Source organism: Osmia bicornis, chromosome 15 (genome assembly GCF_907164935.1).
Source record: "Osmia bicornis bicornis chromosome 15, iOsmBic2.1, whole genome shotgun sequence".
Classification (NCBI taxonomy): Eukaryota; Metazoa; Arthropoda; class Insecta; order Hymenoptera; family Megachilidae; genus Osmia; species Osmia bicornis.
In genome coordinates this window covers 3048657-3075855 of record NC_060230.1, presented here as the reverse complement: position 1 = coordinate 3075855, position 27199 = coordinate 3048657, and the positions used below count along the sequence as shown (strand labels likewise).

The 27199-nt window shown below is 36.4% G+C and overlaps 4 protein-coding genes and 2 long non-coding RNA genes across 8 annotated transcripts in view; 3 read left to right on the top strand and 3 right to left on the bottom strand.

Moving 5' to 3' along the window:
- The window catches only part of LOC114882874 (protein Wnt-7b-like), a 58652-nt gene extending 49451 nt beyond the window's left edge, over positions 1–9201 (bottom strand). Inside the window, exon 1 of the mRNA XM_029200019.2 lies at positions 8857–9201. Coding sequence (XP_029055852.1) covers positions 8857–8885 — 29 coding nt within the window. The 5' untranslated portion in view covers positions 8886–9201. The remainder of the gene's footprint in view (positions 1–8856) is intronic.
- The window catches only part of LOC114882878, a 72011-nt gene extending 54131 nt beyond the window's left edge, over positions 1–17880 (top strand). Inside the window, exon 3 of the long non-coding RNA XR_003790494.2 lies at positions 17659–17880. This is a non-coding gene — a long non-coding RNA (uncharacterized LOC114882878). The remainder of the gene's footprint in view (positions 1–17658) is intronic.
- LOC123988518 lies at positions 210–8901 on the top strand. Its single transcript, XR_006830133.1, has 3 exons — positions 210–908; positions 986–1258; positions 8823–8901. It is a non-coding gene; the product is annotated as an uncharacterized LOC123988518 (long non-coding RNA).
- LOC114882873 (ataxin-10) lies at positions 15000–19789 on the bottom strand. 2 transcript variants are annotated; one of them, XM_029200017.2, is made up of 7 exons: positions 19340–19399; positions 19236–19266; positions 18805–19162; positions 18198–18709; positions 17882–18138; positions 15977–16040; positions 15000–15844 (listed from the first exon to the last, which is right to left on the bottom strand). In XM_029200017.2, exons 3-7 carry the CDS (start codon positions 19077–19079, stop codon positions 15651–15653), a joined length of 1302 nt encoding a protein of 433 aa, XP_029055850.2. In that variant the 5' UTR covers positions 19080–19162; positions 19236–19266; positions 19340–19399; the 3' UTR covers positions 15000–15650. The 2 variants fall into 2 exon arrangements, with proteins under 2 accessions (XP_029055850.2, XP_029055849.2); XM_029200016.2 differs by having other exon boundaries at positions 18805–19266; positions 19340–19789.
- A 2205-nt stretch (positions 19790–21994) lies between these two features.
- LOC114882834 (RNA polymerase II-associated protein 3) lies at positions 21995–24419 on the top strand. The gene is made up of 8 exons (XM_029199915.2): positions 21995–22239; positions 22304–22435; positions 22561–22805; positions 22889–23099; positions 23177–23509; positions 23570–23842; positions 23922–24114; positions 24199–24419. Exons 1-8 carry the CDS (start codon positions 22102–22104, stop codon positions 24285–24287), a joined length of 1614 nt encoding a protein of 537 aa, XP_029055748.1. The 5' UTR covers positions 21995–22101; the 3' UTR covers positions 24288–24419.
- On the bottom strand, positions 24415–27008 carry LOC114882833 (TRAF3-interacting protein 1). Of its 2 annotated transcripts, XM_029199913.2 has the most exons (10): positions 26832–27008; positions 26639–26756; positions 26444–26556; positions 26103–26354; positions 25627–26036; positions 25418–25543; positions 25110–25350; positions 24915–25034; positions 24761–24846; positions 24415–24588 (listed from the first exon to the last, which is right to left on the bottom strand). In XM_029199913.2, the coding sequence occupies exons 1-10, from the start codon at positions 26964–26966 to the stop codon at positions 24438–24440; spliced, it is 1752 nt and encodes a 583-aa protein (XP_029055746.2). In that variant the 5' UTR covers positions 26967–27008; the 3' UTR covers positions 24415–24437. The 2 variants fall into 2 exon arrangements, with proteins under 2 accessions (XP_029055746.2, XP_029055747.2); XM_029199914.2 differs by lacking the exon at positions 24415–24588 and having other exon boundaries at positions 24788–24858.
- Positions 27009–27199: the final 191 nt, after the last annotated feature.

Sequence of the window (27199 nt, the reverse complement as noted above, 5' to 3'; positions counted from 1 at the left end):
CAATGGACCTGTCCGCACTCTGGCATCTCCTCGTATGCCAACAGAAATTTGTCATCTTACGAGGTAACAATGTTACTTTCCATAAGCGCGAAGTTGAAATTCATTATTGAAAGCTTCAAAGGATTCGCAAAGACGAATCTGAGTAACGATCAGAGAGCAACGGATCGTTATCAAACGGACACTAATTAAAAAGTGTGATTAATCAGTTTAATTATTGACACCTTTATGCGCATTTTACGGCGAAGCTTTCTGGCTGATCAAAGATATCCTGCTCACGCGACGTATTATCAGGAAAGATTCGCTCACGCGAGGATATTCTATTGTTCTGGTGCGACGGGGACTGGTAACGATTTCGTGGCGAGGATTTATCGATCGTCTCATCATCGCCGCGTTAAATGTCTTTGCCGATCGCTGCGTCAAGATCGTTGGATCGTGAAAAGAGCGTGATCGATCGTTCGTTCACGATCGCGAGAAGCTTCGTTTCGCTGGCCACGTTCTGTTTCTCTTTCCATCGGTACCAACACCTTAACGAACGAGGAATTCCTTTTGTACCCCTGCCGTGCTACCGGTTCTTATTGTCCCACACCTCGCTTTTATTCTTCCCTTTTGTCAAGGTTTTTTCGATGTTGTAGCCGGTCGCGCTTTCAGACGCGTCGTTTTATTTCAGCAAGGAAATTTGTATGCCAGCTGGTCCCAGCATGAATGGCGACAGGACACTTTTAAACTCACCACTCGATGCACTGCTTCATGCTCGATCCGACGAGTATAACAGCATCGTTCACCTGCCAGACTTGCCGGCTCGTGTTCATCCCGTTCAGATCATTATCGGCATTGCAATTAAAATTTTATGATCGATTCTTCCTGTCTTTCGGGTAGACACTTGGATTGGACAAGGTAGACACTTGGAGGTAGACACTTGCCAAGAACGACACCCTCTAAGACACCTTCCTTCCACCTCGATAACACGAAAAAATTTTTCTCAAAGATCAAGTATCAGATTGGTTGACGAAGAAGTTTCGATAGAGAAACGCGATGGAATCGATGCAGAGGGTAACTGTGCAAGGTGTGCGGTGTATAACCCGGTGTTCAAGGCAACCACCACCCATCAACCGCGAGTACTCGCAGCAGCGACACGCGGAGTGACAAGCACACCACCACCACCAACTATGACCACCACCACCACCAGCACCACTACCACCGGTAACACCAGCACCAGTAGCAACAGCAGCGTCAGACGGGACACGGTGAAGAGGAAAAGGTAGGAGAAGACTGGCAGCCTCGAGGGGTTAACCGGCATGGGGAGTTGAACGGGAACACCTCGTGCACATGGGAATTTGAACGAGCGGGCAGAAAGTAAAGCGCGTTCGGTCGAGAGGAGGGCCCGCGATGGACTGGCCTCGCCAACCCAAGTCCTCCTACCTTTGGGATCAGGTCCCAGCCTCTACGATCTTACCTCTACGATCCTACCTCGTCTCTCTCGTTCTCTTTTCAACTCTTTTTTCTTTCTTTATTCCTCATCGGCTCTGTATAATATTCTTCCTCTCTCTTTCGTGCTTCTTCATCTTCTTCCTTCTCTACTTTCGTCCTTCTACCACGTCTTTCTCTTACTTTCCAAGCTTTCCCTATGTTCTTGTTCATTCTACCTGTGTGTACCCTCGAGTTGCTTCAGTTTCACAATTACCTGTTGTCCGGTACTCGAGCTTCGCTACTTCCACCTCTCTATATTCGCCTATCTTAGATTGCTTTCAATTTTTCGCGCTTTCATATCGATCGAACGGCGAATACCCATCTTTAAGGTGTTGTACTTTCATCCTGTTTCCTGGTGTCGTCTTTCTTTTGCGGTTTTAGATCTTCAGCGTATAGGAAAGTCGTGCGAACAACGTGTCTCGTGAAGCTTCGATAGCGAACCATGTTTTAAATTACCTATTAGCCGTTTATTATTTAGTTTGCGAACGATTGAAATTATTTTGCAGACTTCGCGAAATAATTAATTTAAATGAACAATCACGTCTGATTAAAATGTTTGATCTTTCTAAGAAATTCTTTCGCGCGTATTTCTTCAAATATTCACAATGAGATTTCGTTGAGAATTTCATAGAACTGGTTGAAAATGATACAAAACGTGTGGTTTGGGTAGCGGAACAATAGCGACTCGTGAACAATTCGATTTCACAGTCTCACGTTATTCAGATAGGAAACAAATACAATGTCGAATGAATCAGTAGTCTCGCATTGAAATTACGCGGTGTTTCTACCTGGCTTCCATTTATCTGTACGCACGTCTGCGTTTACATCTAGCGTAAAATGCAAATATATAGCTTTCCGCTTTAGATCGCCTATCGGCCATTTATTACTTATTTTGCCTCGCTCTGTCCAATACGACATGCCGGAACTTATGGATCTTAACGGGTGTTTGTATTCGACATTCATGCAATGAATTCATAACTGGATACCTTTTGCGCGTTTGTTCATTTATTATTCTTAGAAAGCAAAAATTGTTCATATAGGCAGTTGACACTTCGTAACAGTGACAGCCTGATAGATTCTGATATCTTCGCAACTGCCAGTTGAAATTTATTTCTTGTATTCCATAGCCGGAGAAGCACAATCGACGGATTATGTCGCCTTGTACGTATCGTTCACGGCTCATTTTTTCATCTCGTACACGCTCGAATTTACTCGCGTCGTTCCGTTGTGCAACAGTCAGAATGAGCGATACGTACGCTCGCGTGAATTTTCGATCCTATCGGCTGTTGGTCGTGATTCATTTCGTGGGTGGATCGGTCGATCTATCTACTCGTTCGACTTGATGTACGAGGGGTGTGCCTCGACTCGATCCTGGACAGTAAATGTCCACGTAGCTGAAAATGTTGAAGCTGTTCGCTGGAACGAAGATCTTTGCGATCGGGTTCCTTCTGGATCTCGAACAGAGATCGTTCAAATAATCTTGTCTATCTAGACACGTCATATATTTATGTGAAAAGGGGAAGAGTAATTGAAGGAGGTTCTTTGAAGCTGTCAAATTGAATTTAAGTATGATGAAGAAGAAAATGAAATTCGATAGGATCAAAACGTACATTTGTAAATTTAACCACTATTTTCGAAATGCAATTTAGGCAATTTTTAAGTTAGTGTTTTAATAGTAAACGTCGAAACTATTCCTACATATTTTCTATTTCTTATTCTAAATTTCTAGAAACGGAACATTTAGCTGAAATGTCTGATCATAAAAACACGTAACTACTGAAAATAAAAGAACTAAGATACTATCCCTTCTCTCAATAAAATCTGCAATTTCTTACTGATGAACTCTCTGAGTTAATAAAACATTCAATTTCCTCATCGTAAATGCTTTCTTCGTTTAATAGAAAAACGATTCGTGTGAACTGTAAAACACACTTGTACTACTGAGATAGTGATCGCATTGCAATTTTAAAGGTGTTATCAAAGATCCGCTGATAATTGAACGAACCAGGATGAAAAGTATTTCGTAAATATAATAAGTAACGAATTTTATGAATAGCTGTGTACGTCGATCAGTTGCGAAAAAAAGCTGAGATTTTATTACCACTCGTTAAACGTATCGGCGAGTTCAATCAAATTACGTTTTAGAGCGTAAACCTTCTTCATCGGTTGTTCAAATCGTTAGATCCTGTTTTCTTCAGGGTGATCGGTTTCAACCCCCTTCTCCCGAAACATTTACAGTAATTAATAATAATTACTCCATTTTTAGTAGAAAAAGGGACATTTTTATGTTTTATAGCCAGGAAAGGCCGGTGATCGTTCGCAAGGCATTTGAAATTAGTAAGTTGTGGTGTTGGCAATTTTCTGGCTTTTATAGTAGCATGACATGCGAAACACGAAGGAACATACTCGTTAATTTTATTCAAAGGACGGATATCATCGGTTCCCTTCGATTTTTCGAGGAAACAAGCGTGCCGTGCCACAACCAACAGGGCTCCTTTAGCGAATTTCATTAATTATATATCATTATGCCCTGTAATTGCGCGCCATATGTTTTCGATTTTAAGGGGTCCCATGTACGCGAACACGCGCACGCTCCAGGAAACTACTCGAACGATCAACACTGCTATCATTATCGCTCGAAATTCTGTGAATCGAAAAAATTATTACATCTGAAAACAAAGCTGTTTTTCGAACGAATCGAAAACAGAAATTAGGTATTTTTGTACCGATGATGGGTCACGAGAAAAAAAATAAAAATAGAATTTTATCCGGCTGATTCATGAATTCGATCGTTGATACAATAGAGATGAAATATCTACGGTGGCAGACGACACGATCAGTGGTATTCTATCATTTTATTGGAATGACTCGAACAAACGGCAGGAATCATGTCTGGCTGCACAGCCTGTCGCATCGTACACTCGACTGACTTATACAGGATATCCCGTGATGGTCAACAGTCTAGAATCAAATAAGTAATCCTGCGTGAAGGGAATAAATTTTACTTTTACAGAAATAAAAAGAAAGAAAGGAGAAAGATTGAACTCTTCGAGCATAGCAACGTCGTCTAAATGTTATAGTTTCTTATTATAAATCTAAACGAACCGGAAGTAACATTATGCAACGTCTCGACTGTTTGCACAAAACGAGAGAAGCTGATCTCACGTATAATGTGAGCTTATTGTACGTTTTTTCCCTTTTTATAATCGCGTCATCGCTTTACTTCTCTTCTGTATTATCTTTTCTTTTCTATTTCTTCATCCTGTCGTTAAAATGTTTATAGTTCACCGTGAATTTTGAGATTCACGCAGATTTCACGCGGCAACGCTTTAATGGGTCGTCATTAGCTTTATGATATCGCGTTATTTATAAGGCAACCCCTGCGGCCAGTGCTTTATGGACAGCGTAATAATGCTGTCACGGGTGTAAACGACCCACCGGGGTCCATTCAGAAAAATTTCATTCGTGTCAGTCCATTGTGTATCGACCATTGAAGGTTTACCGTGACGGCTGAGTAACACTTGGAGGTGTTAATTTGTTCTGTCAAGTCTTACAAGAATTTAGAAGATTTAGAAAGGGAAGTTGATGATAGTTTAGCGCAGGTGTCGGAAGTAATTAACAAATTATAACGTGGTAGAATATTGGGGATCACTTAGAAGTTTTGAAATTCTTGAAATTCTCGAAATATTAGCGATTCTTTAAAACGAGAAACTTGCTACAATTCAAAGCGAGCAGGTATCCTGAGCGTTTCCGATGTCAAATCATCGGGTTCTTCCCCTTAAAAGTTATTTGACTGTCTCTAATTTCGCTTTCACGACACCTAAGACCCAAAGTCCTTATATCGAGTTTTTTACGATCACGATAGGCTCATCCAATCGTTAAAATTCTCTCAAAGATAAAGCATGGTCTCATCCTGAAGCGTACTTCTAAATATGAGTTTGTGCAAAATATTTAATACGGGCTCGTTATACGGGACAATCTAATGATTCGAGAGATAAGAGTTTACCACGTCGCAATGTGCATTGTTCTCCATGAAATACAACCGGAAACCGATGTTCAGCGAATGCTAAGCGGATATGACAGTGCCTTTATTCCGGCACGCGTGGGGTAAAGCGAGCAAAGCGAATGATTTAATCGAGGAAAACAAAATAAAATCATTCCTTTTTTGGCATTGTTTATTCAAAACATTATTTGGCATTTTAGCTTATAATACTGACGTCCTGCTGGTATGACACATTAGCAAAAATAATTTTTAAAATGCCAAATAAATAGTACTTTGGTCATTGTCAAATAATAATTTGCAAAATTGGGGATGTTAATCTTCTTCCTTTATTAAAATATTCCTAATTAATTTTAATCTTTGGAAAACGAGCGTACAGAGAACGCTGAAATAATGTTTTGCAAATTTTATTGCTCTAATTTTCTTTACCTTGGTTATTGTCATTCCGTGTTTATCAACTTTACACCGATATCTAATATTTAACTTTTGGTGGTAGGCAATGGTTATGTAAGATTTGTATTTGAAGTCATAAAACGTGCATACAGATTAATTGTTGAATAGCTGTTTGTTTTGCATGTATGCACAGATTAATCAGGAGAATTTTTACAATTTCTTTTAAATTCTATTTCAATGTCCCAACGAGAATCAGCTTACTAGAAACTAAAAGAAAAAAAAGAAAAGAAAGAAAAAGAGACACTCCCTTTGAACCTAGAATGAACTCATAATTCAAAAAACTAGCGTGTTCAATTTCCTGCTGTAGTATTTCTCGCGTCCATCAAAAAAAAAAGAAAGAAAGGAAGAAAGGTGGTCACGATTCATGAAGAACGAAAGAACATTCGGTTGAGAACGAGAGAGACTACCTGCCTCGATGGGTATCGCGTATCACACAAATTCCACCCTTGTTTCTCTATTATGTCTCTCTTTTCACACAATTTCGATGTTACTCCTCCCCTTCTTCAGCGCCCCAACATTCCACCCCGTGATTCCTTTCTCCGCGTTTCTATTAGCGGTTTGTATTTCGAGCAGATGTTTCCTTGGCACAATGGCAGCAACACGGGTTAGCCAGTTTCAGCCTCGTAACGGCATTGTTGCTTGCCAGGCATAAAAGACCCGACGGGGGTTCAGAACCCTCGAAAAGCAACGACACCCCAGAAGAAAACGTGTTTATACCATGTTTTGAACGAATCACGACCCACCGAATCCGATTCACTACGAGGTGCCAAAGAATCACTGTTCATTGAAAATTAATTACAGTGTTATTGTTGGTGAAACGATAGAGAGAATAGAAATGTCACGGGCGACCCGGAAACACGATCGTCGCGATGGTATCGTTGAATATCCGGTCGATATAACTTGGGATCAAAGTGGCGGCGCAAAAGAGAAAGAAAGAGGGTGAAAGAAAGCCTGGTCTCACCGTTAGTCATTGGCTGCTAACACGGCAAAACCAACTCCTTTCCAGCGTGGGTCGTACGTGTATTTAATAGGAAGCAATGAGCAACAGGTCCAGCCAAGCTGACTTGGGTAACGCCCATTCGAATGTGTTCCCCGTTCTGGAACCGCTATTTTCTCTTTATCGGCGTGGCTTTTCTCCCGGCTACGATCGAAACGTCATCTAACCGGAAGTTAACGTCTTGATCGATGAAATCAAGTTTTACCGTACCGTAGAAAAATCGAATTTCACTCGAAAATTATTCATCTTTTAATCGAATAATAATTTTAATAATCTCAATAGAAGAAAATATCTATTTGGAAGGGGATGGATAAGGTGGAGTTATTTACATTTGAAATGTTAAAGATTTTGAAAAAAGTAACATCTGTTAAGAGACACGATAGAATTTTATTCATTTGAAAGAAGTTACACTTTTTTTCCACGTTTATTAGATTTTTCTCTGTAATTAGAAGTATCTCGTCTCTTAATCTTATTTATTCTTCAGAAGCGAGACGCAGATGCCATTCAAAATTAGTGCCACTTATAGTCGAACCAATGGACCGACGGACCCCACAATTTATTTAAGTGCCAGTATTTTCTCCTGAAAACATTTTACTCGTAGGTAATCCAGACTTGGAACTGCTATTCTCTTATCTATCAGCGACTGTAAAGGCGCTTCCCTGAAATTAAGGGTCGTTTGTCATCATTTTCTTTTCTTCTTTATATTATTCACATTCTCTCTTAATCGTTAAGAGAGAACAGAAATACTATAACTTGACAATTATCTGCCTTAATGGATTATTCTCTCACGATAGTATATTATTTTAATTATTTTCATAGAAATTACATTGTCTTAATAAATCTAATTCAGATTTTCAGCTTGTTATTCAGATTGTTTGCTTAAAAAACTATCAGATTGAGAACTGATAAATTCTCGATTTTCAGATATTTTTCTAGAAAAATGATTTATTTCAATTTAATTTATATTTTCTAAATCTTTTTAAAGTAGATCATACGTATCTTTTTCGATCTACTCGCACCTAAACCAATGGAATATTATTTTCGAGCATTTCAGCTCTTCCACATTTTTATTCAACTGTAAGATCTCATAATTCGTGCAGAAAGTCATCAGTGCGGTAGGTACGGTCTCGCGGGGCGAAACCAATTTTCCACAAGGCGCGATTCGTGTTGTTGGTTGTTTTTGTTGCTTCCATCTTCCACGGTGGGTAGCAAAGCACAACCAATGGATGAGGTGAAAGAAGAAAGGTGGGAGGGGAAGAAATTTTAAGAAGCGAACGAAACAGAGTCCCGGGTGATGGGCTCTCGAGATCTCTTTAAAGTGCCGCGGCCTTTCGATAATTAGAGGGCAGCCATTGTTACATCGGGCTTCTCTCGAGTGCTGTGGACCAAGCGAGAGAGGAACGAAAAGAACGATGGACGACGACGGAAAGAAGAGGACCAGGCTTTCGCATACGGCAAAACAAGCACGTTCCTTCTCTTGCACGTGTCCCTTCTTTTTCTTTCACTTTCGCGTGGCCCTTACAGAAAACAAAAGTAAAAAAAAAAAAACCGAAAAGTTCGTCCCTGCCCACGGAAATACGTGATTTTACGAGCCGCCACGCGATACCGCCTCGTCGAAATTAAAGAAAGATCGTGAGTACCTGGAGAAATTAAAAGAATTTTCAGGAAATTTTAAATTACCTACTGTTCTTTAATACCATTGCACAGTAGTAAGAAATTCATTATCATTTATTGCTTCTGCAAGTCTTAAATACCGAAGAGACTGCTTTCTTTTTTTATCGACGAACCTCGCAACTCTTCCTTTTATCCCGCAATCATCGTTTAAATTTACTTCGCCAGCTGAATTATTGAACTCCGTTCGAAGGGACAAGAAGCAGGTAGTCGTAATTAAATTATCGTTTTCAGGAATGCATCGATTAGCCATTACGAAGGGACTTACCCGAGCAGCAACCAGCGGATCTTCTTCATTGCTGAGTGATCAGGCTAGGCTGGTGTTTCTCATTTTCTGATGAAAAAGCGTTGGTCAACCGGTCTTCCGGTGGCGTAAAAGAGGATCGAACCTTTCTCGATTCGACGACGATGCGCAACAGGGATCACACGATCGAGTAATTAGTACGTTCGCGGTTTTCATAAATCATCGGGACGGTCTAATTAAATTGGCCACCGTTTCTCCTCGGTAAAGAATGTCGTTGAGATGCCACTACGATCATTTGGCGATACGAGAAAATGGAATAAAATAATACAACCTTTTCGATGAAGGAGTTTTTTATATTTTATATCATGCAAATTTCTTGAAATTGAAATCCATTTATCGTTCGAAAAAAATCAAAATATCAAATTCCAGCATTCATTTTCAAAATTTTACATAAAATGTCTTTAAATTTGCAAAAGAAGTTAACTCTTGAAAATATTGATTGCTTTTCACATTCTTTGCCAAAACGTAAGAGAAACTACCAAGCACGGGATGTTCGTGATTAACCGTGAACGGTAAAAGCCAGCAAAGTCGTAACGAAGGTATCGCGTTAATTAGCGTTCCAGCTTCAGTTGATCGGTTAAACGAGCATCCTGAGATAAATCGGGCTGACTTTCCGACTAACCGGTGGTTACAAGCCGACAGCATCACGATTAATACAATTCATCGAAACTTCCTTCTTCTCTTCGTTTCTCTTTACCACTGTTTCGAAGAGAATGACCTATTTTGCTGGCACATCGGTGGATCTTGCAGTTTTGAAACATTGATACAACATGATTCATACGAGTTCGCAGTTCCAGACTGTTCTTTGCGATATCATTATCTCGAATCAAACTACCTGCTCCCAGAATAGCTTCATCGTCGTGCCACTTTTTTTCCTCGAGAGGTCCTTGCTTCAGGCACCTCTTACCTGTTAAAAACTGGCTTTCAATTTTCTGATGGTAGAGAAACGATGACTTTGTGATTACTACGATGATTCAGATGAGTCATGATTGATCTGGGATGCTCTAAATCATATAGCCTCCCAAGCAAAATTTGAAAACATTTTTTAAGTATTAGAAGGGTTGAAATCTTTGGAATAATGGAAAAATTCTCTTAAATGGTGTTAGTATTTGAGAAATTGATTCTTTAATAGTATCACTTAGGTTTCTGGATTGATTGATAACTATCACTTATTTTACTCACTACAGAATGGATTATTCACTTCTCGCACTAATAATTTAAGATCACTTTTTCTAGAGGCATTTAACAGTTCCCAAAATAGGATTAAACGTCTCATTTCAGACGTTCCTCATCTTCGTTAACCTTTTAAATATTCACCACCGTAACGTCTTTTACCCATCATGAAGTTCATCGAACCCTTAGTTTACTGGGACGTAAATCCCTGAAAATCGCTCGAAGTGTTCTTAAAATCTCCAAAGACAAAGCTACAATTCTTCACTTTAATTATTTGTCACCAGCACTTTATTTACTCGTCGCAGAATTCATCAAATCCATAATTTTCTGGGATCTGAATCCTCGATCTCGAAAATGGTCCAAAATATTTCTAACTTCTCAAAAGACGAAACCAATGATCTTCCACTTTAATTACTCGTCACCAACACCATTTATATCCATCACAACGTTCAGCTTGCCGATGATGAAATTAAGTGCGAGAGTATCCCACGCGTCAGAGATCAAGACAGCGGAGAGTTCAGAGCGGACCGCGTGATAATTGGCCCGGGTAGGTTCCCGGCCACCGTTTCTTTGATAACAGGTTCTCCGGTTTCGGTGCACCATGTTCATAGTCGGCTTCGTATCGCGCATGCGTTCGTCCTTACGCGACAGAAACGTCTCCTCTTGCCGAGAGGTCGTAAAGATAATGCCCACATGCCAGCAAGCAAACAGACCAGAACGGCGGGAAAATTTATCCAGATTCTATTCGAACTACAGAGAGAAAGAGAGAGAGAGAAAGATCATTCACGGCGATTAATTAATTCACCGGCTGCATCTGAACAGACCATCATGTGGGCTTTCGACTACCGTCCCGTTACGCCCTTTGGTTCACGAGGGTGCACCAGCCGAAAAGGCTGGCTAGCCCTCGGCCTCGAAGCGATTACCTCGGTTCGCGTCATTTGTTTATTTCCCAGATCGTTTATCGGCTATGATAAGCTTGCAGAGATTCAATTTCACTGGGTAATTATACTGGCAGTAAATACATAGATGGGCAAGTAATCGAATCGCTACGAATGTGTACTCGTACTGAGTGTCCAAAAAGGTTGTTCCTCAACGCCTTCTGTTTGCAAATCGACTTGTTCGATATGTATTCTGAAATTTAATTAGTGACCATTTCAATTTTGTATAAATCAAACGTACCGCCGGACAACGTGTAATTAGCGACTCATTAACGATGTTAGTTTATTGGCCTAGTTGTTACGAAGGTAGCTAATACCAGTTTTGATTGCCTCACAATTTCTTACCGATCGATTTCATTCCTTTAATTTGTAGTCAGAATTTTACTCTGAAGTTCAATATCTATTTATCTTCTCGACGTAAAATAGTTGAATAGTGTTAAGGAAGATGAAGCATCCCGTAATTTTCACGTTGACGATCAGCATCGAAGACGAGTCACCCCCGATCACGAATCGCACGGTTCACTTGGTTCCAGTTGAAAAGCTTCGTCGTTCCAAATATCCGTGTTTTTATGGTCCATAAAGAGGCGAGGGCTGCTTTTAGTGGCTATTACACGAATCCCCGGGTCGGCGCAACATTTATGGCTGGTGCACCGTGTGCGGCAGTCGTTAAAACACATTTCGTTGACCATGCGGTTAGATGCAAGATTCTCTCTGTTTACGTTCACGATTAGACGCAGCACATTTTCTTCTTTCTCCACCTTTCCGAGCAACGATCCTGCGAACGACGATCGAAATTCTCTAAGGCCGGGTAAACGTGAGTGCAGACACTTTAACTTCTACGGTTTTATGGCAGCTGACGACAGAACGTCTCTGGAACTTTTGCTGCTAAACAGACAGCTTTTACTCTTCGCGTTACCGAAATCCTTCTATCTTGTTCTGGTATTGATAGCACCAGAAAGATACTTACTGTTGTGGATGGTTGACTTCGGAAGGAATGCAGATATCATTGGCTGACCACGATACCATTTTCCAAAGAGCATACTTTAATTCTAATGTTTTTTCGTAGAAGAGATAGGGTTGAACGTACAGTGACTCACTTGTGTTTTCTTCACAACACAAGTGCCATTTTACGAATCAGATGACATTTTACGAATTTATGAATGAGCGTGACAATGAATTGCATGAATTTGACATTCGTTAATGTAACAGTTTTGAATGGAAATTACATGGAAATTAACACACGTCGTGTTCAAAGTGAAATTTCGAAAAAATGAAACTGACATTCTACATTTATTTCTATAAATTTTTCTTGTTCTTGTTATCCGTGGGTTTATCTGTTTAATCGCAAAGTCTTTGAGCATTGCGCTGATTTGATTCGAGAAAAACGCGATGTCGATGCAAATCGGTGGCTTTGGAATGATTCAATTAGTGTAGCAACCGGAAATGTGGAAAACCAGCGTCGCAAATGGGGTGTATGCAGGCGGCAAGGTAAATCGGCCAGGCTCCGTTAATAGAGGCCGCGAATTGAGTCTACGTCGGTGCCTAATAAGTCGTGGATCCCCTTTGAAACCTGTGCGCCTACGCGAAACCTTTCTGAAAGAGCCGACACTGCAATATATTTCCTGTACCCTTGTATGCATTGCTTACATCGATCGAGTACCAACGAATCGAATCGTTATACAAGGTGCTACTTACAATTAGTTGATTCTAAAAATTGAATTTAGAACTCAACGTTTGAAAAAAAGAAAGATCACATTTACATTAATAATCTCGCGATATTTAATGATCGACTCATTCTTTTCTCTGATGTTTCCTTTCTTTCTTCTCCGCTATTTCGCTTTACGAAGGAATCATTACCCGACACAATTAACTCCGCGTATAATTAGCTGATAAATTTCACGTTAATTGCCGGTCATTATAGTCACTCGAGATTAATCGACCGCGATCGCTTGATATTTAAATTAAAAGCAATCTTCCGAGGTTCGTGCGAGCCTGTGGTCCCTCTTCTCGAATATAATATTACATTCCTTTGTAGCGAGTTTTGAAAAAAAATGTTCACAGTATTGCTGTGAAAGGAGTGCATGGTTATTTGTTTATTCGAACAAATTGTTTAGAATTTCATGTTTCACTGATCAAAATCAGAATGAATCGAATTAGTCGAATAACCAACGTGTCGTAACGTTATAATGAATGATAATGAAACACAAAATGGAAAAGAAATCGATGCAGTTCTTTACGCACAATAGGCTATAAATCGACGAACTGTTGGTTAGACTCGATTAGATCGTGAATCATGATCTGTATTGATAGAAACGTATCATTACATTTTATAATGCGTTTACACTGCGTGACTCACGTTCAACGAATTTACATCGCGATAGCGTTTCGATTATCCGTCGATTTCTATTACATTCGAAATCGTTAAATAATTGAAAATATATTGATAATAAATTCATGAAGTACACGACTGCTAGGACTGATAATTAATTAGTTATAATACTTTTTTCTAAATTACTATTAATATTAATATCGTCAAAATTAAGATTTAAAGAACTTTCCCTAAGGAAGTCTGATTTGATCGCGAGTGTAAGTACTAATTTATACTAGGCTTAGAGACGCATTATGGGGCCAGTGGTACAAGTCAACGAACGGTGAGTCGTATGTTTAAGGTTCCTCCACTTATCATCCTATTGCACGACAAATATAGTTTTAAACGACACGCGGACTGATTGTAATTTATTATCTGTTTTAAAATGACTACAAATATAAGTACATAAAATTAAATATTTATACAAATCAATTTCGAGGAAAGATGCTATAATAGTTTGTCTATTATCTAGCCTTAATTAGTTTTATACGTTATGAAGCCCTCCATTAGACGGTCAATTGAATGAATCGTTCATGATCAAAAGTTTCTAAATTGATATTCATAGTAGCAAAAGTTCAATTGATAGATGTCCGTTTGATAACGTGTCAACGTTCCTTATGAGGAAGGAAATATTGAAACGAGATGTTACTTAACAAACATTCAGATGCGTGTAGATGATAAATTATTCGTTTAAATCGAATTTAGATGATAGACGCGAACGCGTAACAGTGCACAGCTGCATTAGTGATTGCTAATAGACCGTGAACCCCTGGCAGCTTTTATTGTATCGTAAATCACTAGACCACGAATGCAGATATAATGTCTCTTTACGCAATACGATATCATATTTCACGTAATAGTACCTATCGTGTACTATAATTGTAGGCTTACTTTACAGTCGACGCGCGCCACGAGAGACACATTTGCAATCGGCCTAACTCGAATAATTATTGCGACTAACTCTCGATAAAGAGATCACTGATACACCTTATCCTATGAACCATCGACACACCAAGCAGTAAATAACAATATAATTAACGTGGCTCGCAATTATGCATCTGTACGAATGATCTCAATCGTAGAAAGCAATCCTTGTTTCTCTTTCCATTGCTACTGTTGTCGAATCGAGGTATCAATTCTGCGTTCGTACACATCATTTATATTCAGCCGAGGTGTCGATTCTATGTTGTTTATTCTATTATTATTGTTTAATTATTCTATATTTTATTTATAAAATATATAGCAGAAGAATCTGGCTCCATCTTCTTTTATATAAAAATTTTCTTTGTTTAATGTAGAAATTCATACTTCAGAAAAGGATTCCGGATTAAAGTAATTACACATATTTCTTTTTTGCTCATTTATTTATTTCTCATTAGATAATCGATTCTTCTTTAAAACTAAGCTAATTGTAAGCTGAATAAATATTTCTTCCCCTTGAAGCGTGTAGCATAAATTCGAAATATCTAGCTCTAGAATACTTGTGTCTTGAAAAAATGATATATTGTGATAACTATTACCGTATAAATTTTTAAAATCTAACAAGAATTACGTATATCTATCATTTTTATTAGTCATATTTACTTAATTTAATTTACTTAGAAGACTTAATACATAATATACCATAGTCATGGTGATGAAAATTAAATTATATTCTTCATATTTATGTGCATTACATTCAATGATCGTGGACTTTAATTGTATAACATAATTTGATTTTAAACAATAGAATCAAAGTATATTATGTATCAATTATTACATCACTTTAAACAAACATATATGTAAACGTAACACCTTTATCCAACATAACAATGTAAGTCAATAATTAATATAATAAAAAGTTTAAAAAGGATCTGCATATATGGATGAAATGTCGCAAGAAAATAAACAACTGAATTTATTTCTTAAATTTAACATAATCATTTATATGTTCAGACTAAAAAGGATAAAAATTTTATAAAATTAACCCGGCGATGGTGTAGAGAAAGCTTGCTTTGGAGGGACGAAATATGTGAAATTGTATATGTTTTTAATACATTTTTGTTCATTAATACTTTTATTCAATAGCAACCTAAATAATCAAGATCACACTAATTATTTACGCATTATAAAAAAGAAAAAGGGGCACAAGGAATTTAAAATATCATTATTATGAAATCCGAATGAATAAAAAAATAAAAAAAATGGTTAGGGTAACACTCCACCACACCATCTCCGGGTTAAATATTAAACTAATAAAAAATAAATCATCAAACAAATATCAGTCATTTCTTCCTCGATTACTTTTGATCACGAGGCAAGGGTACGATACCAATTTTCTTTCCTTCATCGTCTTCGTGTAAAGTTAGACCCACTTCCAACAGCACACTGTTCTCGACAATTCCAACTCTCGTACAATTCTGGATGATCTCTTGATTTTCAGGATTGTCCTCGCATAAATTCCGCAATGCGAGTATCGTCCATTGCATTATAACTGGAAGCGCGAAATTGAATCGCGCCGGGATACGGCGCCGAAACCCATTAATTAGTTGAAATATGAATCATTGGCGTGCGAAACTCGCCCGATCACAATAAACGATTAATTAAACACATGCGCGAAACTTACGTGGATTCTTTGCGTCTATATTGCAGGAGTCCAGAAGCAGAGGCACGCCGTTCATTTCGCGAAGCTGAAAAATATTGAACGTTGTTGTGAAGTTACGCGTCGTATAAAATCGCGGGATTACCGTCGTAAATATCAAAGAAAACCGACGAGAATCAAGCCGTGAACGACCGGCTTTCTTTCTCGTCTTGTTCCGTTTTTAGAAAAGTGCGAATTTTTGCAACTTTTAGAAACTTTCATACGTTAACGGTAAAAAATAAGTATAAAACCGCAAGACTCAAGCATAAATTAAGAATCGCGTGTATAAATTATGAGAATATCAGGTGAATTTTCACAAAAAGATTTAAGAAATCATTTTTAAATCATTTTAAGAAATCATTTCTGCAACAAAATTTATACGAATTTATATTCAAATTTTATCGCTGGTAAATTTCTACAATAATCGGATGAACTTTAACCCTTACAGCATTCGCGATTTCCATAGTCGTAAAGATAAAATTTTCGCGTTTGAAATTTGCATTTGCAAAGTTTCGTTGGTGAAAAACGATCAACTATTCAAATTAAACCTGATTCGAGAACGACGATACGTTTCATGAAAGAGTCTCTAAATCCACGAGGTACACGAATCATGGTGCGTATACGAAATTGAACCTGACAAGAAGGCCTTGCAGGAAATGATTTTTAAACGTCGATATACCCACGCTTCGAGCAGCATAAACATAAAGACCGTACGCGCAGAAATTTTATTATAAAGGGCCCGCGGGTACCTGGATTGTATATTAACAGTGTAACGCAAGAGAGCGTCGCATAATTTTACGAGCGATTTACAATTGCTCACGAAGGACTGTGTTTACAGAATGAAATTTAAGAACACGATCGCCTTCGACACCCTCTTCTTCTTCTTCTTCTTCTTCTTCTTCTTCCTCTTCCTCTTCTTCTTTCTCTTTGGGAGAAAGGAGAAAAGAGGCATGTACCGATGAGAAAGGAAATCGAGGCCTCCTGTGTTAAAATTGTTTAAACCCGACGAAAAGAATATAAATCTATTATGCTGGCAAGTTGCGTTGGAAAATAATAAATTATGTATTGTTAAACATTTCACGTAATATAGTGTAAGTAAATAATTTGAAAGAAATTCATGTTCAACTTGAATTCAAACATACGACAAACCTTTTGCAAGAACCTAATATATTAGCTTGATATCCGATTGCCGACTAAATTGCCGCGTCTTCGACTCGGACAGGATACTTAATTTTCCTTTGTTCGGTGAACAGTGCACACGGCGCGAGAACGTTCTCGTTCTTTTGTGCGCGAGAGATGAAATCAATAAGGGGCAATAACGATCACTCGTAAGCCCGTGTACATAATAAAGGGTTAATAAAATAAAAAAATAAAAAACCGAGCAACGAGAATGAGAGAAAGTTATTTCGGGCTTGAACGTTTGTATGTACCACGTTCCCCGTATTTTTTTGCGTGTCAGAGGATGATCTATAGTGCAAAAAGTCTTTGTACTCGGGCGGACGTGATAAATGAACGATCGTCGTTTCGATGCAACAGCATAGGAGAAGAACGAGACTGTTATAAAAAAATATTAGATCGATGATCGATTGCTTATGAATCGTTGCATTTTTTTCCTTCGATACCGATACCACGGACTAATGATTTATCCTGTGCACTTTGCGTTACAGTTGCTATTGCTACCGTTATGGATCTTGGAGCGCTACTTGCTGGATGAGAGGATCGAACATTTCATGCTGATCTCTTTGCCGATTGAAGGTAATTAAATAATGGAATAACAGTGGTATGCTAAATATGTATATTACATCGGAACTCAAATATCAATTCAGAAATTAAATCTGTATATGAATTTGGATATCAAATAACCACCAAGTAAAATGATAGAATACGCACCATGTCTTGATATTGTTTGTTCTTGTATGCCATGTTCCCGATGATCCTTATTAAACCAGCTTTAAAACCATAAGCAGGATGATTACGGATATTGTCAGTCGTTGTTGCGTTAATTTTAGCTTCATGTTCCGCTCCATTCGCTTTTGATTCATTAATTTTCATTTCATGAACAGCTGGTGCTATATCGCTCAATCTTTGTAACGGTGTAAAGTAATTGTTAGATTGTTTTCCAATTGTTTGCATAGATTTTAGTAGATCTGTTAAAAATACGCTATTAAACATTGTTCAATAACAAAATTGAATATAGACTACTTACAAGTACAATTGATAAGTAAGTTTCTGTAGCTTTTTAAAAAGCTATATTCCTGTGAAGATTCACAAGTCAAGACACCAAGAATATCAAGCAGAATCACTGCTTCTGTAGGTTCCATTTTGTCTGTGTCAGCATCAGCTGTTTTCAAAATTAAGTCACTTATTTTGCAAAATCTTTCGATCAGAAAATCAATGGTCTCCTTGGTAAATAAAGACTTCTCTTTAGATTCATATACTGACTTTAAGAGTTCATTATAAATTACTTCTAATAAATATAGTTTATCTTGAATGACCATATCATCGTATGTATTTTGTAATATGTTTATTTGACATAGCAAAACCAGCAAAGTCTCTTTTGCACTTTCTAACCCTTCTTTAATTGGTTTTAACAATCGGGAACATAATTGAGCTTTTTCCTGTTCTGTAAAATTCTTTCCTTCGAATTTTTTGAGAGCATTGTGTATAAACATGCATGAAGCTCTTACAAGCGGAATGTGATCATACCCTATTAGGTTTCTGCCAACAAATAAATAATATTTGAAGCAACAGTACAGATGCAATAATAATGAAGTAATGACATAACTGCATAAGATTACATTAACTATACTTACATTATTATACTCTTCAAATTAGTATCATATAGATACTGTGGTATATCACATTGGTCTGGGAAAGTGCTACCTTTATATGCAAATGTAAATAAATTGCATAGAAATTGAATACTTAGTCTTAAGATTTCCAACTGATCATCCAACAGTTCATTACTTTTGCTAGTTTTAATATAATTTAATGTCCATTCAATAACACCTTCATAAGGAAAATGACAATCATAAGAATATAAATTAAAGATTTCTTTTAAATTGTCATAATTTGTTGCTAGGGACATATATAACTTGTTACAGTATTTTCCTCTCTCAACATAATTTGATGTATATTCTTTATGTATGTAGCTGTTGAAACAAGAATTTCCTAAACATTTTAAGCAAGTAATTTTTATATTATTAGGAACAACAGAATCTTCCATTGTAAGAATTTGAGCTACCTTAGCTAGGACTGGTAATGCAATTAATTCCCTGAAATTGATAACTTATTATGTTAACTATACATCGCGTATTAATAGAATATATTACATGAGATAAATCATACTCTGAATCAACCGCTGTAAATAATTTAGGGTTAAGAACATTTGACAATTCGCTCCAATTTCCTTGGTTAAAAAAAGATTCAAGCAAAGGTAACAAATTTATGTGTGCAGTGTTCATCGTGTCGCTATCTATTATAAATTCATAGCATGTAATGTCCTTTTCATTTAATAAATAAAGTATGTGTTCTCCCACATACACTTTACAAAATAACCTTAGTGAACAAACGTGACAGGAGACATTTTTAAAGGGACTACCACATCAATCAATATAAAAACAATAAAACAATAAATGTATGTATATGTATGTAACAAAAATTATATAAAGATTTGTTTGTAGGACCAACAACTTGTACAGATTTATAAACGACACAATTGTTTAGATTCCTTATGATTTTATATTAATTGCGGCTTTAAAAAACAGCGTCCCTAACGCCATTTCGCGGTCACCTTGTGAAATCAACGAAACAGAAACCAGAGACATGCCTTTGTTTTCGAAGGGTCATGATTTAAGGGATCCTAGACACCCCAAGACGCATTAGGTCGGTATGCAGAGATTATCGCGGTGGGGTTCCAGACATCCCACAATGATATGCATATTTTACATCCCTGATACCACTACATCTCTGTACCCTTCTATCACTCCATTCCTTACATCCCACCAACCCTTACATCTCAGTATTCCTAACATCTGTGCATTCTTTTCATCCCTGCATTCTTTCCATTCCTTACATCTCAGCAACCCTTACATCTCAGTATTCCTAACATCTCTGCATTCTTTTCATCACTACATTCTTTCCGTCCCTACATTCTTTTCATCACTACATTCCTTACATCGCTTCATTCCTTACATCCCTACATTCCTACATTCTTTTCATCCCTACATTCCTCACATCTCTTCATCCCTTACATCCCTACAATCTTTTCATCCCTGCTTCCCTTACATGCCTGTATCCTTTACATCCTTGTATCACTTATATTCCTGCATTCCATACATCCCAGTATCTCCCTGAAATTGAGTTGAAATTTTTGCGGCTATAAGGCCTGCGATTTTATACAAATTTAGTTCCTTTTTTCGCCACCAGAGGGCGCTGATTCGACATCGAAATTTTAGTTCACATTTTTGCCGCTAGAGGGCCAAAATCGATGCTTGATTTAGTTCCTTTTTCAAAAACCAGAGGGTGCTGATTCGACATCGAAATTTTAGTTCACATTTTTGCCGCTAGAGGGCCAAAATCGATGCTTGATTTAGTTCCTTTTTCAAAAACCAGAGGGCGCTGATTCGAGGTCGAGATTTTGGTTCACTTTTTTGCCGCTAGGGGGCGCTGTTTTTTCGAGAATTTCGCGAAAATTTCGAAAATTTCTGGCCCTCTGGCGGCAAAAATGTGAACTAAAATTTCAATGTCGAATCAGCGCCCTCTGGCGGCGAAAAAAGGAACTAACTTACCTTTACTTACCTTTACTGGAAGCAGTCTTTATTATATATTTATTGTAAGGGATGCAGTGATGTAAGGAATGTAGGGATTAAAGGAATATAGGGATGAAAAGAATGTAGGGATGTAAGGGATGAAGAGATGTAAGGAATGTAGAAATGAAAGGAATGTAGGTATGAAATGTATGTCGGGATGAAAGGAATGTAGGGATGAAAAGAATGCAGAGATGTAAGGAATGTAGGGATGAAAGGAATGTAGGGATGAAAAATGTGTAGGGATGTAAGGGATGAAGAGATGTAAGGAATGTTGAAATGAAAGGAATGTAGGTATGAAAGGTTTGTCGGGATGAAAGGAATGTAGGGATGAAAAGAATGCAGGGATGTAAGGGATGCAGAGATGTAACAGAACGAGGGATGTAAAGGAATTCCGCAGGGGTCCGGGGCTGGGGCCCCGGTCTCCACTGCACGCGGCCCGAGTAGTGCCGGCATTGGGTGTGGCCCCCGATGTCGGCGGAGTTTGGCACATGGCGGAGGGTCAAAGGACCCTCCCTACCGCCCTAGTGCAGGCCACCGTGGTGGTTTTAGTGGGTAAAAATCCCACACTACCTCCGGCCCCTCCCCAGGGGGGCTGAAGGTGTCTTTCTGAAGATTTCCACCACGTAAAAAAAAAAAAAAAAAAAAATGTTATTTAAGATTTGCAGGAATATAAGGAATGCAGGGATGTAAGGGATACTGGGATGGCCTTGACCTATAATGAGGGATACAATTATACAAATAAGTGGAAAGAATAAAATAAATGGGGTCCGCACCTGAGACCCAGAAGAGGGGTATAATCGTGAATGCTGTTCCCCTTCGATGAGCTTATTTAATAAGCAAAAAAAAATAAATGAAGTAAATTAAATAAACTCTGGAAAGAAATTATACTGGTTGTGTCCTCTTCATACGGACCTGATATTATCCAGGAGTGTTAGGGACCCCGCTGCGCCAATGACGAGCACTGCGTACCGCTCTGATATCATATTGGGGTGTTAAGGACCCCTAAACGCCGGAACTCTTTGCATACCAATAATATAACATCCGGGGTGCCAGGGACCCCGAAGTACCAGTGACTATCTCTATATACCGATATATCATCTTGGGGTATCAGGAACCCCAAAGCACCGGTGACAGTGTTTGCATACCGTCATTTTGGCATCCGGGGTGCCAGGAACCCCATAAATCATTATCGCTCGAAACTGCTGGCTTAGATCGCTATTTTCTGTAGAATTATGACACAACCTAAATATGCGATTGATATTTTGATTTGATCGAGTGTTTTAAAGTATAACAATAAAAATGGATAAATCGATATTACTGCAAAAGCAAGTAAAAGATAATACGGAAGATTTACAGAAAGAATTTCTTGATATGAAAAATTGGGAAGAACAGATGAAACGTAAAGATGAAGAAATCAAGAAAGAAGCAATTGGTCAGGTACAAGTTGTTATTATCTATCGTCAATGCAGTTTTTTAAATAAATAAACTAACTTTTTTGCAGGTCACTTTACCACCAGTTAGAAGCAAACATCAAAATAATGCAAAAAATGCCCCTGCAAAACACAATGGAATTGATATTAAATCAAAAAGAATTAAATCTTATGATTATTCTGCTTGGGATAAATTTGATGTGGTAATTTTATCTATTTTATATGTAATAGAAATTAAAAATTGTATGGTACTTTAAAATAAGTTTAAAAAAATCTATATATTATAAAGTATTTTATCATTAATGCTTTTATTCATTTTGTTTAAAAGGATAAAGCATGTACAGATGTTGATAAAGAAGAGCAATCAGATGATTCTGGAGATGAAACTATGTCTAAAGAAGAATTGGAAAAAGTTCACCAGGTAGCAACCAAGCATAAAAATGAAGGCAATACTTTTGTACAGCAGCAAAAATGGTCTGAAGCTATTTCATGTTATAATGAGGCTATAAAAGCTTTCCCATATGATGCTATATTTTATGCAAATCGTGCACTTTGTCAGTTAAAGTTAGACAAGTGAGTGCAATTATCTATCAGTTGTATGTATAAAATAAAGTAAAAGATCTGTAGGGGGATATGCACTTATTATGTTTATGTAGTTTTTATTCTGCAGAATCAGATTGCTCAACAGCTATTCAGTTGGATGAAACTTATGTGAAAGCCTATCATAGAAGAGCATCAGCTAGAATGAACCTGAAACAATACAAAGAAGCTAAACAAGATTTAGACAAAGTTTTAAAACTGGAACCACATAATAAAGAGGCTAAATCAATGCTTGTTAAAATTGAAAATAAAATTAAAGTTTCAGAAGTAAGTAAAAACTAGAAAATGAATATATTTGTACATCAAATTGAACTATTATCATTAAATGATACTACTTTATGCAGTCATCTGCTTTGAATGAAGGTATAAAAAAATTACCAGAAAAATTAACAATTGAAAAGAAGATGGATAAAAAAATATGTGGCAGTACTGTATCAGAAACTCAAGCAACAGATAGTAAAAATATTAAAGTGAATAAATGTACAAGCGATGGCGAAACCAGTATTAAAAATATCAAACATAGTACATGTACTATCTCTACAGTAGATAAAAAAGGTGATACAGGAGATGCTATAAAAAAGCAAGAAAGGGATCCACGTGTTCCTGATTGGTTACCAGAAAAAGATGATGTTATTGTAATAGAACCTACCAAAAAGCCGCCTCACTTACGTTCAAAAGTAAGATTCTGTAAATAAAATTTATTTAATGTGCATACTAAAAATGTTGATTATTTATAGAAATCATTAACAAGAATATCAGTTGAAGAAGTAGAATTTGGTATCCCTCAACATAAATATGATAAGGATAAGATAGAGTGTAATAAAACTGAATGTGAACTGCTTGAGGATATTAGTAAAGATAATAATCTTATGGAAAGTAATGATTCTGCAAAAATTTCCGAACTTACAGAGGATATTTACAATATACCGCCAACTCCTAAAACAGCTGTACAATTTATAATGAACTGGAAAACGATTAAATCATCAGAACTTAGATATAAATATTTAAAGGTGAGAATTATATTTAAACTTGACAATTTGTTAGCAACGAGGGTTTACATATTATTACAGTGAGTTGATTAAATTTCAGCAATTATCTGGAAATAACTTACATCAAATATTTCAAGACTCAATGGAATCAAATATTTTTAGTGAAATATTGGAAGTTTTAAGGACAGAATTTATGAAAAGGAAAGATCCTATATTTTGTTATTTAAAAGATCTTAGTCAAGTTAAACGATTTAGAGCACTTATCATGTTTATTAGTAATAGTGATAAAAAAAGTAAGTATTACTACATTACATTTAAAATGTTTTAAACTAACTGTAGTAATACTATTTTAAATATTATTTTTTACAAATTTTTAGATTTAAAGGCACTTTTCGAATATTGCAATGCAGTGGAGCATATATCTCAAAACGAACTTGCAACTTTGCAAAACAGATATGAATTATGAAAATAAATTCACGACATTTAATTATGTTTAAACTCAAATACATATAAGTCATATGATAAGATCTTTTTAAGTTGTATATGTTTTTGTATTTATATATTAATGAATAAAGAGAAGAAAATTATGCGTTTGTAATACTTGTGTTTAAAAACATTAGACATTACCATTTAATAAAGTTTGTATTCGTTGATCATTTTTCATAATTTGTAACTTTGCTTGACATATTTTGTCAAGATGTGTCTTCATGTTGTACTCTATTTCTTTCAACGTTTCTCTCATAGGTTCTATCAATTCTTGTGTTTTTCTGAAAGTATGTACAAAAATTAACTGTACACATAATATCTCTGGTAGGCGGACAAGAGTATAATTCATCAGCGGTGTTAGTTTCATAGCGAATCACTTATAAAATATATACTCTTATTCGCGCACTAGAAAAATATATTCGTAAATGACAAAATCTTGTGAGACATTCTTACATTTTTTCTATTTTTAGCTGTTCATTTACTTCTTGATACTGATTTCTCCAGTCTAATAATTCTTTCTGCATAATTTCTACATCTTCCTGTTAATATTTCTATATTACAAGAGTAATGATATTATTTTGAATAGTATAAACAAAATGAAATATACCTGAAAATAATCTAATAATTTCCCAAGCGGATTTGTTGCACGCGTTAAAGATTGTATTGTATTACGCAATTTGTCAATTTCTTTTGTAATTACGTCCCGTTTCGAACTTGTATCCCATGCCTGAAAAGAATTTACATTTTACATCAATAAAGGGTAATGACGTTAATAATAATAACTTATTTGAAATGTCCTTACAATATTTGTCTTTCTTGGTATGACATCAACGTTTTCGTTGTTAACCAATTCTTTTTGCGTTTCTAATATTTGAGCAACGAGATGTCCATGTTCTTGTGTTAATTGATCATTAGCTTTATAAATATTGTTTTCTAAGGAATCACCTTTGCTTCCTTTTGTTTCCATTACTACCATATCTTCAGCGTCATCCTCCCTAGTATCAGCATTTTCTACAATGACACTAATAGTTCCCATTGGTGTTCTAAAAAGGAAAATTTGAATAATCTATTTTGACGCTATTTTGGCAAAAATAAATTTACATCAATTACAGTATTTCTTCATTAATAGATAACTCTGCCTTTCCTCTTATTCTGGGTGCTGCAGGTCTAGCACTAATTGGCCTTGAGGAAGGTGGACGTAACGAAGTTTTTGGCCTAGAATTTGTTTCTAAATTACTGAAAGTATGAAATTTCATTAGATTACTATAACATATTGTAATTATTGGCTTAAAAAACATATGTGTGTAGAATCTAAATACCTAACATCGATATTTTCTAATTGAGATTTTTGAACTTCTGGTGCTATGTGATCCGATTTTCCATTGCTTTGAAGAGGAGCTTCATTATTTCTCATTTCATTTTCTTTATATTCTACTGGCTTCGTATTCTCATCTATTTTACCGATCTCATTATTATCTGTAAATTTAAATTCTGAATGGATAGTATCTACCATATGTGGTGTCTGATCTTGGGATTTATTTTCATCCTGCATTATTTGCTTTGTTTGATTTTCAGATTCTTTTAGTTTTTTACTTTCCTCCATCTTTTTATCTCTGTTTGTTTGAGAAGTTATTGTTTCAGATGAAGACACAGCAGGTACTTTTTGTTTGAGTTTAGCAGATGAAGACTTTCTTTTATGTGCAGATGAAGGAACTTTATTCTGAGATGGCTGAAATACATATATTCAAGTTATTTTTTCATTTGTATAACTTAAGATGAAGATATGTTAGTTTACCTCAGCTTGTGTTTTAATTTCAGTATTTGTTTGAGATTCATGGCTTTCATTTTTACGTTCTGTTTCTGCTAAGTTATTTGTACTGGAAACTTTTTTTCTTTGTTCTGTAGATTTTTCTTTATCTGTTGAAATTTTTTTATGTGACCCATCCTTTGATCTTTCCTCTTTTCCTACAGATAATTTACTTTTTGAAGTAGATTTACCTTTCGCTATATTTTTTTTATATCGTTCGATAGCGTCTTTGCTGCTTATCTAATTTAAAAGAAGGATCCTTAATTTTGTCATGTTATTTTCTTTTTTTTTTTTCAAAGTTATATTACTGTACATTATTGTTACAGTACCTTTTTATCTAAAGCTTTTCCAATTGCCTGTAGTAATTCATTTGTTTTAGTTGGTTCCTGACCAGAGACTATCTTATTAGCTCTTACAGTTAGATTAATACCAGTAGCTAATTCTGAAATGATTATTTAATATATTCAAACAAAAGAAGGTGACATATTTTTCATAATGCAAGGAAAAAAGTAATGACAACTTACTGACAACATCAATTAACTTTGTTAAAAAAGCAAGTTTTGCCTCTTTGTTCTTTATGTTCTCAGAATTTAACTCTTCTTCTGTGAATAAACCATCCAAGAAACCAGATTCATTGATGATCTATATATTATATCATTCATTTAAAATATTATATTTACAAGAAGTAAAGAGAAAATACAGTGAATAATACATTACAGCTAAAACAATATCATGAAGAAATCGAAACGGTGGTTTCTTCAGTAATTTCTCTGTGAGGGGTGGTTTTTTAAAATACTTTCCAAGTAAATCTTGCGTTTTTTTAATCACTTCCGGCTTCACGTCCTCTGCCATTGTTAATTACAAATAAAACTTGTCACCAGTTACAATGCACGTTTCTTGTAATCTTGTAGCGGACTTTGTGTAGTGTTAACTGTTGCTTAGCAACTATTGTATGACCGCCACATATGTACAGGGTGTCCTGTAACTTCCGATACTTCCGGAAATAGCTTGCTGGGGTGACTCTGAACAACTTTTTCTTTTACAAAAATGTTGGTTCAAACTTTGTTTTTGCTGTTCTTATTTTA